This window comes from Rhamphochromis sp. 'chilingali', assembly GCF_963969265.1.
Source record: "Rhamphochromis sp. 'chilingali' genome assembly, chromosome: 12".
Lineage (NCBI taxonomy): Eukaryota > Metazoa > Chordata > Actinopteri > Cichliformes > Cichlidae > Rhamphochromis > Rhamphochromis sp. 'chilingali'.
The window spans coordinates 22,859,694-22,878,775 of NC_137939.1; the positions used below are offsets into that span (position 1 = coordinate 22,859,694).

The window sequence follows — 19,082 nt, forward strand, 5'->3', positions numbered from 1 at the left end:
TTGGTGGTTACCTGATGTGATTAACCGTACAGGCGCGGTTTGGTGAGTTATGTATGCAAACACTTGGTTGTTTAATGTAGACGCAGGGATGGGCGGTTCGAGTGGAGTAAGAGACACAACTAGCCTCTTAGCCAGCTTCTCATCCATAAGGTTCTGTTCCGCCCCGGAGTCCACTAACGCGGGGCATGTAAAAGTCTGATTAGAAGTCACGATAGTAACGGACAGTAACAATCGGGGTCTAGTAGTGCTTAGAGTAGTGATGGGCAGATGAAGCCCCATGAAGCACTGAAGCTTTTCATCCAATTGGTTCACCCCAACGCGAAGCTTCATGAAGCTTCATTTGCTCTAGCAGGACACCTACTGGACGTAAAAATATTAGTTGGCATGAATTTGAAGAGTGTGGCATTTTGCACACAGCCTGTAAATGTCAACAACAAAAGGAGTGTGTAAAACATGTATATTGTAGTGATGGCAGTATACTGTGTATATTTATAGTGGCAGTATGGTAAATGATTATTTGGAAATGCTTGAAATGGAAATGATCATTTCCTGTGAGGTGAGGTGTGGTTGGGGTGTGGACAGTGGTTGTGCTTTTGTAACGTTGAGGTATGGACAGCTACACACTGAGGCTTTGAGCCTCAGTCCTGCCTGTTCACATTTTATTCTGTAAAAACTAAATTTTCACTGCTTTTATGACCTTTTTAGTGGGGAGAACATAGCTGGGATTTAATGATTTAACAAATCTTTTGAATCCTTTGTCCTCCACAATGCTAAATGGCTGGGAGTCCTCAATCACTATGCTGACCAGGTCTTCATCTATTTGAGATTGTTCTCCTGAGGAAAGACAATAAAGATAAAGCACAAATATAAATATCACACACGTAACTTATTACAGTTGTATAATATTGTTATATCATTTAGTAACATTACTGCATGCTATATTATCATTGCATTTGATGGCTCACCTGGTCTTGCTCCACAATCGGTGTCCCCCTTATTCTCATGCAAAGCTCTGTAGTGCCTAAGCATGGATGAGGTGTTGCTGTTATATCCCAGCTCCCTGGCACATAGCAAACACTTCACCTTGTACACAAGTAACGACAGCTTAACATAAGTTTTATTGCACCATCAGTATCATGAAAATACATCTTCTGTAGAAATTTACATACCTTGTTGGGAGGAATAAAATCAAAATGTTCCCACACAGGGGAGGACATCCTCCTCTTCTTAGCTGGCTCCATTCTCTCCTGACTTTCTCTCCTCACTCTCATAAACCTCCAAACTGTCTCCAAACTCTCACTAACCGCAACTCTCCATCAAACACCCACATTTTGAATGAAGTCTGAGGGGTTTATATCGCTGTCATAGCTCGCGGCAAAGTTCAAACCACTTCATGAACCAGTCACGTGGTACAGCCGGGCAGCGAGGCTTCGGACGTCATCATTTTCAGCTCCTCCCATAAATGAAGCAAGCCTCGATACGCGCTTCGCGGAAACGCCCCCTCCATTACTCGACACACGCTCCGAAGCCTCGATACAGAACGTCACATCACTAGCTTAGAGTGCTGCCCACCCGTATCCCCGGGCTCACCGGTGGGCCGGGTCGTTTGGGCGGACCGGGCAAACAGCGATGCGGTGACCGGGCCTCCCACAGTACAGACATTCTCCAGCCCGAAATCGGCGTTCCCTCTCCTCCGGAGAAAGCCGAGAGCGTCCGATCTGCATGGGTTCAGGCGGGGGCGGCGACGGAGAGCGCGCACACGCAGCTGGGGGCGGGGGCGGAGAAACGCGAAACCCGGGGCGCAATACGGAGCCCATAGGCTTAGCCCGCCGCTCGGCATCCCTCTCCCGCAAGCGTCTGTCAATCCTACGGGAGAGGGAGGCCAATTCATCAAAGGATCTGGTCTCCTCGTGAAAAGCTAGTTGGTCCTTCATCTGGTCATTTAACGACCGTAAAAAAACCCCACGAAGAGCCGAATCGGGCCAACCCACGGCGACCGCTCGAGTACGGAATTCAACTAGGTACTCCGCAATACTGCGCCGCCCCTGACGGAGCCCCAGCAACTTCTGCGCGGCATCGTCCTCCGATACCGGAGGGGAAAACGTAGCCTGGAACTCCTCCAGGAAGTCATCGTAATCGCAATCACGAATGGGGTGAGAATTTAAGTAGGCTTCAGCCCATGCTAGAGCACGCCCCCGTAACAATCCCACGAAGTGGGAGATCTTAGCAGTATCCGTGGGGAACGCGTGAGGCGTAAGACTGAAAAACAAGGAGCACTGGAAAAGGAACCCCCCACACAGGTCCAGCTCCCCGTGGAAGGGTTCCAGCGGCGGAGGCGACACGCCGCGGTGCACGGGGTCGGACGGCCTAGTTTGTAATTTATTCTGAGTGTCACTGACCTCTTGACAACGGTCTTGGAGAGACTGGAGCTTCTGATCGTGGCGACCGAGGATAGCGCCCTGTTTATTAATAGCGGAGCGGAGTGGATCTGCTGGGTCCATACAGGCCAGTCCGTACTGTCATGAACCGAAGTTCCGAGCGCAGGCAGGACCCAGTAGCAGAACACACACACTAGGGTAGGAGCGAATAAAGAAAGTAATTTTTATTGCAACTAAAGGTGTCCCGTGAGGGTAGCCAGAAAAACAACGTATGAAACCAGAAGAAACCGAGGGACCGCACAGGGAACGCCGAGAGCGGGGCTGTGAGAGGGGTGATAGCCGGGCCGAGTGAACCAGAGGGGGGTGGAGCTCCAAAAGGGGTCGAGACAGCGAAGCTGAATGTGAACCAAATCTCAGGCGGACAGGTGGACAGGCAGGTGGCTCGAAAACAAAAACACGCCGAGTTGTGATCGCTGAGAGGCGACTACGGACTGGCGTGGAGCAGCAGGTAGGGCAGGATTAAATAGTCCACCTGGTGATCGCCTGGGATGGGATGCAGGTGTGGGGTTAGCAGCCACGCTCGTGGGCATGGACATCCCAGCAGCACCCCGGACGCCGGGCCGCGGACCATGACACTAATAGTCAGCTTGAGAATGGTTCGAGTGTGCAACAGAATACCAAGACTACCAGTTAGACTATTTGGTATTTTGATATTATCAGATCAAATTATCTCTGAACCTGCTTGCAACTGATCAGAGATACAGATCTGTAAAAGAAGAAGAAGAAGAAGTAAGAAGAAGAAGTAAAGTACCCCCCCTTTCCAAAGAAATAATAATGTACTTCAATTCAATTTAAATTGTCACCTCAATGCACTTGATATTGTAAGGTAGACCCTACAATAATACATACAGAGAAAAGTGTGTGTGTTACACTGTCTCATTATTTATTTAAGAAAAAACAAAATGGAAAAGCAGTGTCTAAAAAACTAACATCCCATGATTCAGTAGCTTGTAGAACCACCTTTAACAGCAAGAACTTGAAGCAATCATTTTCTGTATGACCTCATTAGTCTGTCACATCATTGTGGAGGAATTTTGGCCCATTTTTCGTTATGACGTTGTTTCAGTTCATTGAGGTTGGCAGTTGTTTGTTGATTCTGCTGTGGCACTTCATTCAGGTTGAGATCTGGACTTTGGATCATTGCAGCACTTTTCTTTCTTTCTCAGCCATTCTGATGGAGATTTGCTGCTGCTGTTTGGGATCATTGTCCTGTTGCATGACCCAATTTCAGCCAAGCCAAGTATCCAATCCAGTGTCTGCAAAACAAACCCAAATTATTACCCGTCCACCACTGTGCTTGACAGTTGATATGAGGTGTTTGTGCTGATATGTCATGTTTGGTTTGCTCTGATGGCCCTGATCTCCTGGATCTATCCCTCTCTGCCTCTGGCTCCTGGGGGACATTATTGCAGCTTCCCACTCTTCTACTTCTGTCCTTTTATTATATTTTCTCCTATTTTCATTTTACTATTATGAATTGTTGGAAGGTCTTGTAAGATCACTGCTACTAAGGGGCCGAAACTCGTGATGCAGGAGAAATATCTCTGTGGTTATCACTTGTTTTTAACTTGTAGTCATGCAACTTACAATATATATTTAGAATGTTAGGTCACTGAAAGCAGAAGCTACTTTCTCACAGAAAAAGATCCTTAGATTTACAAAAAACAAACAAAAAAGTAACAATAAAACTTACTTAATTTATTAAAAAATAGAAAGAAAAAAATACTACCAATCCACTGCCCACTGAAACTTTTTGCACTGGTGCTTCTTCAGATCTTCACTTGATAACTGATTTCCATGTACAAGTAATTTCTTCCACTCCCTTTCCCTCATTTTTGCCATTAATGAACTTCTCTACACAAGCAGTAATGTTTAGACTTATAGCTCTTTAATGTTTTTGTGGTTTTGTTTGGCTTTCTGCATTTCAATTTCACATTAAGAAGGCTTTCACTAAATCATTATTTCTTCTAAACAGACTCGCCTGATTAAAGCAACAACAGACACTGTCACACATAAAATACACAAACATACACTTAATAGCTGCTCATGTTGGACAAAGAGTCTTTGCATGAAAATAAACAGTACTGTGCAAAATCTTGAGCCACCGTTCATTTCTTCATCTTTTGCCTTCAAAGAGTTACACTTTATTCTAATTTTGCAGGCTTGAGGAATATTTTTCTGGACTTTCTGAAGGTCTTTCAAAGTTTTCCTTTGGACATAGGCTGCTTTTTTTGAACACAGCCAGTTGAGGTGTTTCGGGCATCTGACAAGGATGTCTCCTGGACTCCTCCCAGGTGAGGTATTTTGGGGATGTCCTAGGAGGCCCCAAGACAGACCAAGGACTTGCTGGAGAGATTACATGTCTTGGGTGAATTGTAAACGAATCAGCGCCCACCTGGAAGAGCTGGAAGAAGTGGCCAGGGTGAAGAAAGTGCTTCTCTAAATCTGGATAAGCAGTAGAAAATGGATGTATGGATGGGCTATTTTTTTTTGTTCCCATTTCTTTAGTTAGACCTACAAAAACAATAAAGACAACACAGTTTGAGACAAATAAAATAGCATTCTTGCTGCAATCATTTGATTCCCAAAGAGGCATTGGCTGAAAGCTTGACATATTTCAGCATGGTGTGCAGTGTGTCCATAAAATATTGGAAAAACTGAATAAACTCAGGATAAAAGAAAAGATAGCAGGCACAGAAAAAACTATCTATAGCAGATGAAAAGTATCTGAAAGTAATTTCCATGATAGGTTGGGGGAAAACACAGCAAAGACCTCACACAGGACCAGAGAGATGCTTCAGGCCTTTTAGTTTATCCATCTGTGCCCCATCAGAAATGGGCTCAGTGGAAGGGCAGCTGTCAAGAAGCCATTTTTAAGGAAGGGAAATAAGGAGGCTGATGCCAAAATACACAAGAACTGGACTGAAAATTAGTGGCAATAGTTAGGACAATAGATCCCAAACATACTGTCAATGCAGCAAAAGCACACCTAGATAGAAAAACACAATGGAACATGATCAATCATGGATTGGCCTTCCCAGAGCTCAGACCTCAACATTACTGATGCAGTCTGAGATCGTGCTGACAAATACGGAACAAAAGGCAGTCAACATTTAATGTCCTTCAAGAAGCCTGGAGAACTGTTCCTGAAGACAACTTAAAGAAATTACAAGCAAGCTTGGCAAAGACAGTTCTGGCTGTGCTGAGGAATAAAGGTGACTGACTTTCAAGCTTATTAGAAATAAACTGTTTGTTTCACTTTTCCTCGGCTCATCTGGAAAATCTAGGACAATTCTCAAACTTGTATTTGGTCCCTCGAATGGCCACTGTACTGAAAATCATAGCACTGATCTCTTTCCCCCTTACAGTTCTGTCTCTGCTCCCATTTGCTTTACATTCCTACCTCTCAGATCCCTCCAGATGTTTCCACCCCATCTACATTCTGTCCTTCATCGGTCTACATATGCTCGTTTACTCACCTCACCCACAAGTAACAATGAGGTCATGAGTTTCTTAGATCTCCACCGAGCAAAACCGAACTGGTAGAGCAGCTGCTGCCCAATTTTGCTCATTTTAGACAATCAATGAAAATAACACTGAAGGAACACAATGCTTGCAAGAGATTACCCCCCACACACACGTGCACACACACACACACACATGCTCCTGTCCTGCTAATTGTTGGCAATTAGTCTGCAAGTCTGGGATTACATGTCTTATTAAATACAGAATTTCAAATGAGCTTCGTTAAATAAGAAAGTACTCCCATTTTAATGAAGCTAATTTATATGGAAATTACACATAATACTGACGATTCAGTGACAGATTTAACCTCATTGGGTGAAGGGAAGGAAATAAAAAAAAGAGGGGGATAGTGATTTTTATTCCTCGTCTTAGCTGGACCTTACAGCTGGACTCTTTCTGCAAGTCTGCTTTTAAAGCACAACCTCAGAAAGTTCAGGTCATGTATTTGTGCTGGAGATACAGCCATCAGTGTGCGTATGTGCATGATGGAGAGCATGTGAGTGAACTCCTGTCCTTGTGCTGACCCTGCAGAGCTCCAGCACTACCTCTCTGGTTCCCACTGATCCATCATGCTGTCTGATTGTCCAGAGAAAACCCATTAGTCTGACACAACACAACACATTAGCAGTGAGCTGCAGGTGTCTCTTTCCCGTGTCATGCTCATTCTTTACCAACCATGGATGTAAATATTAATTGACCGTGTAGTGGTGGACATGCAAAACATGAGCTGTTTGGATAAACAAATGTGCGATCTGCGGTTTGATTCCATCAAAGTCTGACTTAAATGGTTTGTAGTACATATTGTGTGAGAAGCCTGTGTCTGTCCTTCTTATTCTTACTGGTGATTTATTAATGCAGGTCTGTGTGCAGCCACATCCCAGCAGACCGTTCCTGTCCCTCGGGCTAAAAGCTCAGCATTGCCCCCTTGTAGTAATTAGCCAAGGAGTACGATTTGGTCAATATTTCCTCATATCTGCTGACACCGTCCCCAACGGATAGTGTGAATTAAAAAGGTTTAATTTTAAACAGGCCCACAAATATATCCTTAAGTGCAATAGGTGGAAAGATGTAATGAGCAGGAGGTGAGATAATGAAAGTGCACTATCATTGCTCTATGAAGGACATTTTCCTTTGCTGTTTCACCTCTGATAAGGATAATTATCTGTAGCGCTCATAATTTATAGGGCACTTTAAAACGGCAGTATAGTTTGCATGTCTTTTTCATAAGGTTTCCATGGAGACAGGTCTACTATTTAACCTGCAGGCGGGATGTCAAAAAAAAGTTGTTTGTTTTTTTAACAGGAGCTTTATTGAAAACATGAAATTTTAAAAAAAAAAATTAAAAAAAAAGTGGCAAGAAAAATGATCAGAACTCACAAGAATTTGCATAAATATATACCATCAAAGCTGATAACATATTTTAAAAGAAAAAAAAATTGCAACATCTATAAATAAGCAGCAAAAGAAAAACAAATAAGGACAATGCAAAATGAGTAAAATACAATAAACATAGTGTGGCTTTTCTTTGTAGGTTTTTTCCCCGTTTTCTTTCTTTCTTTTTCCCCTCTTAAAAGCGATTTCATGTCCAAATGCATTAATGATGGTTGCCACCTAGAGGCTATTCATACAGCTTTACATTGTAGTCTTGATTTTCAACAATGGCAAAATGCACTGATTTTTAAGTCCAATTTATAATTCACCAAACAGAATCAATGCAGAAACAGCCTTAAGTGAGCAGTGTTATGGTCCATAATTCATTTTTTGCACAATGATGCAAAAAAAAAAAAAAAAAAAAAAAAAAAAAGCAGCTTATTTCCGTGGGATTATACAAGCTATTATGTCTCAAAGCGAAGGAGCCTTCAACTGCGGTGTGGCTCATGATTCAGGGCCTGATTGTTGCACAGTGAGACATCTGATGAGCAAGAAAAGGCCACAGATGCTTTCACTCTGCACTGCTAGCTTTAAAAACAGGCCTCTTACCTGTCAGAATGACACAAACAAAATGGAGAAAAGAAAAAAAATCCTAACGTGTGGATGACATTATGACAGTGTTAAATATGCATGTTGTGAAAGCTGCAATGCATTTCTGCAGCGTAGTGTTATACAACCGAGTTCACTTTGCTCTAGTAAGGCCATGAAGTTATATAAACCATTAGGCTAAGTAAAATTTACACTCATATCACTATGTATACCCACACTAACAGTTCAGCAAACAGTTCTTTAGTATATAAAAACAAACAAAAACAATTCATAACATAGATGCAAATCAAATATTTACGTGTGTACTGAACAGTGAATTTCAACAGTTTCCCCTCTATAAAAATAGCTTAAAAATCTGATACATACATTAGTACAGTGTAGGGTTAAGTCAGTTTTTTTTTTGTATCTTTTACATCTGAGACAGTTTAATAACAGGCTGGTACATAAGTCCTCCGCTCTTCCTTCCCTCCTTTGACACTGCTATACACAGACTACAGGCTTTAAAAGACAGCCCAAGTCCCACTAAGGAGTGCTAAAGGGAGTGCGAAATGAATGGCATCTTCACCTCCTCCCTGCTCTAGACTAAGACTCCAGACTCCAGCTGTGTGCAGACAGTCTTTTCTGTACAGAGCTTCGCATGCACAGTGGTTGAGTAGTAGAGCAGGACTTGGTCCATAAGAGGAAAGAGTTTGACCGGCAATACAATACATGTGCTCCGTAGCAATGTCAGGATCACTGAAAAGGTGAAGAAAGGAGGACAAAAAAAATGTGCCGCATTTGGCAATCAGAGAATCTCTCTCACACAGGATAGAACATCTGAGAGGCGGAGACGTTAAACACATAAGCATTTAGTAACCGAAAGCCTACAGAACATACACCTAACCCACAGCTCGGTGTTTTCGCACACAGAAGGGTGCCGGGAACCGAGAAAGCCCCAAAGAGAATCAAAGAACAGGATATTACTGTGAAAATACAACCAAAGGGCAGGAATCAATGAACAGATTGTCAAATTTCATGCTCTGAGACCATCATCAGCATCAACATCATTCAGGCCCTGTTAATTCACAAACATACACAGTAGGCAAAACAATATTGCACGCACACGAGTAAGTGCACAAGCATACAAACTCACAAACATGCCTCCCATTGCTCTCGGATGCAACTTATGGTGTAAGTGGTGAAACGCTTGTCCCCTGATGCCCAAGAACACAAACAAACAAAAGTAAAGAGAGAAAGGCAAACACAACAGAACACAAGCAGTGATATAAACCACCAACATTATAAGGACACTTGAAGAAAGATTGTATTGTTTGGATTAACTAAATGCAGTTTTGCTATGTACCGCAGTGTTTGCTGGTTATAGCTTTTCAAAGCATATAAAATAATAAGTATCTGTAGCTTATGACAAAAATAAATAACTCAAACCTCTTGCAGCAGTTGTAAAAAGGCCACTGAATGCTTGTGTGTGTGTGTGTGTGTTGTGTGTGTGAGAGTGAGAGAGAAATGCAAACTTAACAGCACAGGTAAGAACTAGCCATTAAAGTCTTTAGCCTTAAACCGTCATGCATACATTACCATATAAAAAGACATAAGTGCAGCCTCAAATTGTTGTTCTTTTTCCCCTTCTAACTTCCAGTCATGCCATTGTAAAGATTTAACTGAATGCATACGGTGGCGGCATCACAGGTTACAGTGCAGCTTCCTCTTGGTAAGTCAGTTCACCTGGAAGAACAGCTGTAAAAGCCCATTTCAGACATGTTGGACCATGTTGGCTTCCTGGTGACATTTCTGTAAAAGTCAAGCCAATAACATTTACCCATCACACTTCAAACACCAGTCTAAATGTAATCGCATAGGAACATAGACATGTTTGTGAGCTGCTGCAGCCCAAAAACATCCCAACAGCATGAATATGAATAAAACATGAATACAGGTGACATTTTAGCTCACCAAATCCATTTGTAATCTGCAATAAGATTAGGATTATAACAATGCTCTGTGTTGCATTTTTCCATATTCCCAATCCATCGTACCGTGAGAAACGCCAACAGAAAAGTGACCCCTGTTTGAACGACAGAACGCCATCACTTAAACAGACCGATGAAGCCAGCGAGGTTACATCACCCATGTCTGAAAAGGGCTCAACAGGCCGATCACCAGGGTAGTGATAAAAGCAGTCTAAAATATAACAGTGCCTCAATCCTGCAACGTGTTGGATTTCAATGGCAGGTGCTGTTAAATGATGGCAAGGAGTTAAGTACAAGTTTCACCTTTCTCACTGCAGCTACGCTAAATATGGAAATAGCACAAACATTCCTTTGGAGTGAATAATTTAAGAGATTTTTCCTGACAACGGCAGATTATGAAAGACTCTCTCTCGTAGAGCAAGAAAGGCTTTACATTTTGGAACACGAGCCATAGCCTGTGTTTTTCCCCCCCAAACGGAATAACGGCCCAAACTCTAACTGACACCCTGTACAGCTGATGTGTACGCTAATACTTTATATTAAGTTGCCCTGAAGTGGGTGGCTTTTTAGGTACTGTGACGTTAACTTGATTCGGTGTCAAATTACCAAAGAGCAACTCAGTTTAAAGTACCCGACAAGCGATCTTAGTGTTACACAAAAGGACACTTGATTAGCTAAATCCATCCTGTTAAAGCATCAAAACCACAACTGCCCTGTCAACATCTCCGGCAAACCCAAATGAATAATAAACACTTCTAGCAGACAGTAACACTGAACTTTGTTGGAAAGGAGTCTCAGCCCCCCAAAAGGGACAGTCATGTAAGGTTTCCTAGCGTGCTTAAACATTTGTTTTGGGGAGTAGTACACATAATTTTAAGCTGTGTAAAGACAAAGTGTCACATTGTCAGAACTCCCTCACTCATTCTCCTCCTCCTCTGTGAAGCTCTATGAGGCTTTAGCTTTCCTTGCCCGTGGTGAGGTTTTATCTTCAGATTTGACAACTCCATTGGCAGCTCCACCTAACAAGACGAAGTAAGTGAAAGAGTCCCGGTCAATTTGATTTCACACTGGCATATTCATCAGCGACCATCACAGAGCAGTAAAGAATCCCAACAATAAAGAGTGCACACTCACCCCTTGTGAGTTCCCTTTTGTGAGGCTTGCTCTTTGGGCTGGCCGCCTTCTTCTTTGAGGCTTGGTTCTGGCTGTGCTCTCGCCACTTCTTCAACTGGAAATTAATGAATTTCCACATCATCCAGGCCTGTGTCAGGCAGATAGCTGCCAGACAAGTCATCCTGAGGGGCAGATGTTGTTAATTTAAGTTTATTGCCGTCTGTATTTTGGCTAGGTGCAATACGCTTCAGATCCCAGCTGGGCCTACCTTATGGTGAGCACATTGAAGTTGCCTTCAGCTAGGGAAAAGCCCTGGTTTTCTGTTCGGGGCAGGCCAAAACCGAATGTCAGAACCGAGAGTGTGAGGGTGAGGAGGCGGGCGATGACAAAAAGTAGCGCCCACAGAGTAAAACTGCAAAGAAAAAAAAAAAAAAAAAAAAAAAAAAATAGGCATTAGGTTGTTACCACCCACAAAGTAGTAAATCCTAAATTCAGCACAGAAGCCATACCCTTTTTGCTTGTTCTCATCACTGAAGTAGAAGAGGCGTGAAGCATGGAACAGAAGCTCCACCAGGTAGTGAGGGACCAGCAACACGAGGCCCAGTCGGTGAAGGCTGTATGGACAGGACACAGAGAAGGGCAGCAGAGCAATGACAGTAATGAGGGTATGATTAAAAAAAAAAAAAAAAGTCACCTACAGATAGCACCTACATAGCTTTCTATAAGAACATGCCTTTTTCATCAGTTCCTCATATTACTTTATTTTTGGATCAATAGTTTTGAAGGAGATGAACAAAGTGAAAAGACTGCAGTTTAAAAGATCTCTTTAAAATATTAAACCTTGTGACTGCAATCCCCTTTGCAGGGGTGAAGAATAAAAGTGTAAAAATGATCAGAGAAAATACTATGGCTGAGTGTAAAGGTTGATAACTGAACAACTATGCACAGTACGTAACTCAAAGAACTTAAAAAACTATGTGACACAGAGCAGTGGATCACTGTAAGATAGGAAGTTAATGTTCTTTATTGGATAATAATGTACAAATTTTACTGTTATGCACTCGAGTGCAACCGCAAATAAAGAACTAACTGATAATTAATTAACTGGTTGACCTTTGTGAGTAACATGCATGCTTCTTCTATATTTCTTCCTCGGGATAAAACTGTTATTGCACTCACTTTAAGACATAGGCACCGGTGATGTGGACAACATAAAGGCAAATGTAATAAAGCTGGCGCGGGATGTCTTCCTGTAAACAATAAAACAGATGAGAGTTTGTTAGCATCAGCAGATAACCATAAAGCAAACAGTTTTCTGTAAAAAAAAAAAAAAAAAAAAAAAAAAAGGAAGAAGGGGGAAAAAAAAAAAAAAGGGAAAGACATCCTTACCTTCCGTACTTTTTGAAAGTACAGCTCAGGAAGTGCGTGGAGCCAATACGCAATTTGGCAAATGTAGAAGAACTTGACCTGAAAACTAAACAAAGGACAGGTTGTGTAGAGGACAAGAAAACCTTTCAGCACGGAGTCAACAGCAGTAGGGCACGCAGATAATTAATTAGGCATTACATCACATTCCCTAACTCAGACTGAAAAACTGAGAAATGTAATAAGTTGTGAGTTTGTCACATTTTATACCCATTAGGAACAATTATAACTACGCCCTTAAAAATGTATGCAAGTCCAATGCTTCTCTCACATGTGAATTGCTGTTTTACCAGTTGGACACAGACAGACAGCAAAGACTTCAGTAGCAGGATTGGAAAACATTTGAAGAAAAAGGTTAAATTCAGCATTTTGAGCATGATGATGTTGTCTTCCTCACATTTCCTCCTGGGGGAACCCAAGTTGTTCCCAAGCCAGACGTGATACAGTCATGTGAAAGGAAAGTTAACCAAGTATAACCTTACTGCTTCTGCAGGAATTAAGAGGGCGAGGAGCAATCACATAATGCTAATCAAATAAACTTAAATTAACTTATTATCACAAACGTGGACACCTCTAGAAATGTTTGGACAGTTGGCTGGTCTGGAACATTCAGCTATACGTTAATGCATGTGTTAAAACTCCATATTACTGTAAGTATTTATGGTAAAGGTGCTTCTACAAGCTTCTGGATCATAGTGTGTACTTACTTTCTCCCCATGACTGCATATAGCCCTATAAAAACCTTTTCATATGACTGAAAGTCAGATAATGATAATGAGCAGGTTCTGGTTTCCTCCCAGTTGAACATGTTCAGAAAACGTACAACGGGGCACTCAGGAGGCATCCTAACCAGATCCCCGAACCACCTCAACTGTCTCCTTTCGATGTCAGGAGGAGGAGTGGTTGGACTCTAAGCTTCCTCTAGATGTCTGAGATCCTCACCCTAGCTGTAAGGCTAAGCCCAGCTACCCTACAGGAAATTCAATTTGGCCGCTCGTATTTGCAACCTTACACTTTTGATGGTGAACCAGTACTCGTGGCGATGTTTTCCATTTAGGATTTCATCTACATTTCAACCCTTTCTTAGGTGGAGCCAGTCCACCTCATGCTCCACCTTCCTTGTGGAAGATGAATAAGACAAGTACAATACTTGATTAATTTTTCATATTATTAAAACAAAAAGGCTGAAAAGTCTCAATGAAAATATCTCATGAAGGTACGTTCTTCTTTAGATTAATCATTCAGCTTTAAATAATGAGTCTATAGTATGTGGAGGAGTGTATAACTACTTACACCATGCGAGTATGTGGGTAACCCTCCCATAAGAAAGTAGGATTTGTTGCAAAGTCCTCCTGCGTGAGAAAGAGAGACACTGCATGAGATGAGGTCTAATGCAGGCTGAGACAATGCACCTCTTGGTTTCTGATGCTGGTACCGCTGTTAGGATGCTGCAGCCCCAGATGAAGGAGAACAGATAGAACGCTGCGAGCTGCCCGGACTCATTGAACTTGCTGTGCTTGGTTTTTGACAGGTGCAACCTCCTGTTCATTTTCTGAAATAAAAGTAAAAACAGACAACCTAATGAACACAATGCCACAGACCTAAGTGTTAAATTAAAAAACAAAATTGGGCTGACACTTTTTAACTCTACCTGGTAAAGACAGGAGTCAGAGTGGGGTGACAAAGTCCCTGCTTCATAAACTTTAAGAGCATTAGGAGTGGTTCTGCTGACAGTCAGGATGAACTGGAGAAACTCTGTGATTTTAAAACCCGTTTAAAAATCATGGGCTATTGTTTTAAGAGGTATGAAAATTGCGATTCTATCCTTTAAGAGTAAAGGACCAGAAAAATTTACCCTTCTGTTATATCTGTTACATGTTGTCCAAAAGAGATTTTGAGGTAAAAATACATCTAACAACATTCTTTTCTCCTGCTGAGAACGATTATCAAAGCCATAAGCTGTCAGGAGAAACATGAGCGTTGTTTCAGTCACTGTGCTTTAATGAACGCACAAGCAAGGACGGAAGGATGGAATTTGATCACCAACAAAAAGAATAGGGACATAACGGAGGCGACACATGTGGCAGTGGAGACTCTGCTACGTTGATCCTTTTGAAATGAAACTCTAAAGACCATTGTAAAGTACTGTACGCACGGGTTCCTTCCGCCATTGTGATTTGCTTTAAAAGGGCATGTACACAAGCTGTTAAAGGGGAGACCGAGTTATTGTTAAGCACAGTTCTGGTTTTATTTACGACATCAAAAACAAGCCCGTTTTAAAAGAGGGAGAAAAAAGGTCAGGCATCAAGCCGATGTACTCACGTCGAGAATATATTCTTGTATCAAGGCATGAAGGATGACTGCAATAAGAAGGTAAAAAAACACAGTGGCCACGTCTTTAGGGCCATACTGGTAAAGGTTGACTGGGTCGCTTTTCTCATCTGCAAAGAGGACAAGAAAAGAAAAACAAGAAAAAACATAAATAAGGTGAAGCACTTAAAACCTACAAAGAAGTGTTTCATTTTATTCAGGTAATTTCAGGCTTAACCCTGGTTTTTCAGTACCACACAGGTGGAACACTTCTTACCGGGAAGTGAACCAGCTATGAAGCTAACCTGTTATGGAGCAGGTCAAGTTTCAGTTTAGAGATCAACAGGTATGAAATCACCACCTACTGACTAATGAATTCTCCAGAATGTACTGACTCTGTTCCTGGAAGACGCCTTTGACCTATGTGCTCAGATAGCAGGAGAGTCTAAAGTTTTTTTAACAGCATCTGAAGTCTTTGTGTTTCCCTGAAGCGCATCAGTTTCCGCTCTCAGAGGTAATTTTTTTTGCTCATTGGTGTCAAAAAAAGTAAAACAATTTCATTGTTCTATAAGCATCAACATAAGATCCTAAAATGGAAAAGAACTGATACCAAATTTGCACGTTGCCTAAGCAAAAATCTAAAAACAGAATTCAAATGTATTCATTACACGCAGACTGTTAAACACCATCAAGGCCACAGCTGAAAGAACAAAACTAAAACTCTCTTTTAAACATCATTTTTAACAAAATACTCAATTATAATCCATCGGGTTCTTACCTGTCTTAATGACAGAGCTGTTATATTGATACGCGTGTTAAATTATACAGTCGTTATTCCAGCTTTCTTTCCTGGCTTTGAATGGGCCAAACTTTATTAATAGCGCAGCTGCTTTCTAGTTTTACTGACCAAAGTGCTGATAACACACTTTTACAATGTGAGTCTACAGCGCTTTTCTTCTCACACACTGCTGTTTTTTTTCCCCCCCAGTGTGCATTTTGTGTTCAACCTCTAGTTTCATCTTTCTTTAGAGTGTAAATAAATAAAAGTTTTTGCCAGAACACTTATAAACAGCTGTGATTGGTCAGATGCTGCCAACGTGTGACTGTGCAGGGGAAACCCTGGGTTAACTTAGAGAGTTGATAACTAGCTTTGTGGGACTGCTTAGCCTGGCTTCCAGCGTTAAGCTGAGTTAACCCAGATAACAGAAATGTATCCTGGGTATGTTGAACTCACTTTGTAGCACAGGCCTCAGAACAGTGAAAGGGTGCAATAATAGACAGAATAATATAGGCTCACCAAGAACTTGAGTTACGTTGTACTGAACTGTGATGAACATGATGGCAAACTTTGCTGTGACCTGTAATGACAAGAAAACACTTTGATTATTGATGAATTCATTGGGATGCAATGCAGTAAACTTTACCTCAATCAGAGGTTCACAACTGAATCGCACCAATGCATCTAGCTCACAGTTTTGTTATCAGCAGTGAAAAATGAAGAAATGTGAGGAGTGAGTGCTGCAGAGCAGCTACAGCATGTGGAATTCCACTTATTCTCATAATTGGGGTCTAGAGACCTCCAGGAGCTGCCTGCAGGGGCTCCCAGGGGTCTTCACCACCACTGGCACAATGACTCAGTATAGGTGCATCAGGGAAATTCAGCTAAGATGTTTTTAATTAATAAATCATAAAATTCAATATATTCACACAGAGTATTAAAAAAAAAGTTGATTTGGAAAGTGGAGAGACATTTCCCGTCTGGAAGCAGGGTTTGGGTGTGGACATGTTTGATGAAGGAAATCCATCTTAGTCCTTTCAAATATGGCTAGGTACTAGTCAGCTGTGGCGAATCAAAAGGCTGGTAATCAAATGTGTGGCACGCAGGCAGATATTTCCTGACCATCCTGTTGTCAAAAGCCAGAGAGAGGAAGTGCATTAGTCTAGAGTGGTAGTAAGATGACCTGTTAGCTGTGCCAATGGGCCTCCTTACCATCTTCTTTGGCAATCAGTTAGACACATGAGAAGGTAAGGAGAAAGACACGCTAGCGCCCTGTCACTGGAGTGCTGCTGTCATCCCAGCTAGCGAGAGTTAGCATCAGCTAACATAAATCGACTAAGTACAACAGCTCGTCCAGTCACACTGTACCTCAAACATCAGGCCAAGGAGGATAATCATGGCCAGGCACGACACCATATCGGCGTGATTCTGGATCACAAACTCGTGGCTCAGCACCGGTGGGCTCTTGTTCTTCTTGCGGAAACCCATGGCTCACCGACTCTGCCTGGCTCCGGGCTGCTGTCACTGAGTCTAAGCGGGGTTGGAGCTAGCTTCCCCTGCTGCACTGCTGCTGGCCTCAACAGACGGATGCTCGCTCGCTCTGCTCTGGGACGATCCCTCCGCCGTAGTCCGCAAGCACAGTGAACCGCTGCTCGTGTGTTTAGTAGCAGACATGAAGACGCATCGCACCGAGCCAAACACCACAGCACAACACCCACTTTATTCCTGCTGCCCGCTGAAGTCAGATGACGGGCCCTCCCACTTCGAAACCCCATTCATGAACCGCCCAGTGTCATTGACGTAGAAGGAGAACCCGGGCCCGTGGTGCCTTCACGTTCCCCACGTAAGCGCGCTCCAGGTTTCAGGAAATGCAGGCAGAGAGATGCTAAATCACCACGTATGGTGATGCATTAAAGACTTACTGTTATTTTAAATGATTGGCGTGTTTGAAAATTATACTGTCTACCAAAATAGCAGCTGGTGATGACTAGTTACACTCCCGGAAGCCAGCAGGGGGTGTGACCAGATTTTTTTTTAAGTCAAAGTAGGCCAAAGAATATGTTCCTGTGGACAATTTGACAAATGGTTGCAGAAAACTTTCACACAGTCATTGTGTGGGGCACGTTGTCGGGTTATCTGACAAAATAAATAGGTACAAATTATGCAGGATAGGGATTAAATGCATATTTCTAACTTCTTGAGGGCATAAGTGGAAGCAACAGTGTGCTTTATGGTTTGTGATGATTTTTGTACACTTTTGTTTTGCAGTAAGCGTTAAAGCTATCATCTTCGAGTTTCAATAGGGATGCATACCATGTCATCCTACTCTCTCAATATGTGTATGCAGTTTCAAACGGAGCTGGATACTTACTTTTGAATCATGTAATCATATACAATCAATTATATTCAATCTCTTTCAAGCATTCAACTCTGTCTCAATCATGCTTGGAACTCAGAGTCACAGGGGGATTTTTTTTTATTGTTATGTGCCTAACATTATATTTAAAGAAATCCGAATTATTGTGATGCTGTGGAACCCCAAGTAAAAAGCATCTCATTCTGCATTTGCATCTTTAACATATGAAACAATCTGCTGAGTTAAAACCTCTGCACACCTTCAAGTGACTGCTAGTCACAGATACAGCAGACACATTTCCTATATGCTGACCTAAATTGTGTCCTATAACTGCACTTATTGTTTGGTGTCCACTATTTTATGTAAACACCAGTAAATTTACATTGTGAATATTGTTTAAATTACAGTTATTTAAAAAAAATTAAATAAATTCCTCTTTTCAAACTGTAGTTGAGGATATGTAAATGTAAAACGCTTTAATATGGTGATGATATGTTATCATATTATATGAATTAATTCATAAGATGATTTATTAAGTAAATAATCCACTATATAAAGGAGTAATGTTGTGGTGAGGACAAATATATTTTAAATACATTTCTTACTTAAATCAAGCTTAAATCATTTTAAGTTTTAAATAGAAATTGTCGGAGAGACCGGAAGTTAAATTTGGTAAACGATGGTATAATCTGAAAAAGGTCAACTAGAGGTAAAGTCGCTTGCCAGGTAGTAAGTCTTTTGATTCTGTATTTAATGTTAAGAATATATTGTTTGTAGTTATAATATAATTTCTTCTAATTTCAGAGGGATAATTTTGTGTCAGAGGTTAGCAAACATGTTAACACATGGTCGCTTACATTTGTGACAGCTAACCGTCGACAATTAATTTTAACCTTCATTGATTTTTATTTTTTAATTTAGTTTTTATCGGCGGTGTTATTCGTCTAAAGAAGCAAGTCCCTATATATACACAATTCTATTCGTTTTTTGTTCAAATCCAGGCGCTGTGTGTTTAACACTAACGTGTTTAGACTTGTTAGCTAACTTCCCAACAATTTTTTTTTTAACTTCCCAACAATTTAAACAGAATTCCACGTTCATTTTATCTCCTTGCATCATGGCACCAGAGGGCAGTATGAGACAGACCGGAGAGAACTGCACGTAGCCGTTCGAGTACAACGTGTGTACAA

At 41.7% G+C, this 19,082-nt stretch overlaps 1 protein-coding gene and 1 long non-coding RNA gene across 2 annotated transcripts; both read right to left on the bottom strand.

The window, feature by feature from the left end:
• Positions 1–259: 259 nt before the first annotated feature.
• On the bottom strand, positions 260–1,534 carry LOC308406933. Its single transcript, XR_013973616.1, has 3 exons — positions 1,170–1,534; positions 966–1,083; positions 260–834 (listed from the first exon to the last, which is right to left on the bottom strand). It is a non-coding gene; the product is annotated as an uncharacterized lncRNA (long non-coding RNA).
• A 5,734-nt stretch (positions 1,535–7,268) lies between these two features.
• Positions 7,269–17,303, bottom strand: LOC308406926 (translocating chain-associated membrane protein 1-like 1). The gene is made up of 11 exons (XM_080898247.1): positions 16,905–17,303; positions 16,056–16,116; positions 14,771–14,889; positions 13,884–14,000; positions 13,742–13,800; positions 12,413–12,497; positions 12,203–12,273; positions 11,533–11,637; positions 11,292–11,435; positions 11,045–11,205; positions 7,269–10,929 (listed from the first exon to the last, which is right to left on the bottom strand). Exons 1-11 carry the CDS (start codon positions 17,022–17,024, stop codon positions 10,856–10,858), a joined length of 1,116 nt encoding a protein of 371 aa, XP_080754373.1. The 5' UTR covers positions 17,025–17,303; the 3' UTR covers positions 7,269–10,855.
• Positions 17,304–19,082: the final 1,779 nt, after the last annotated feature.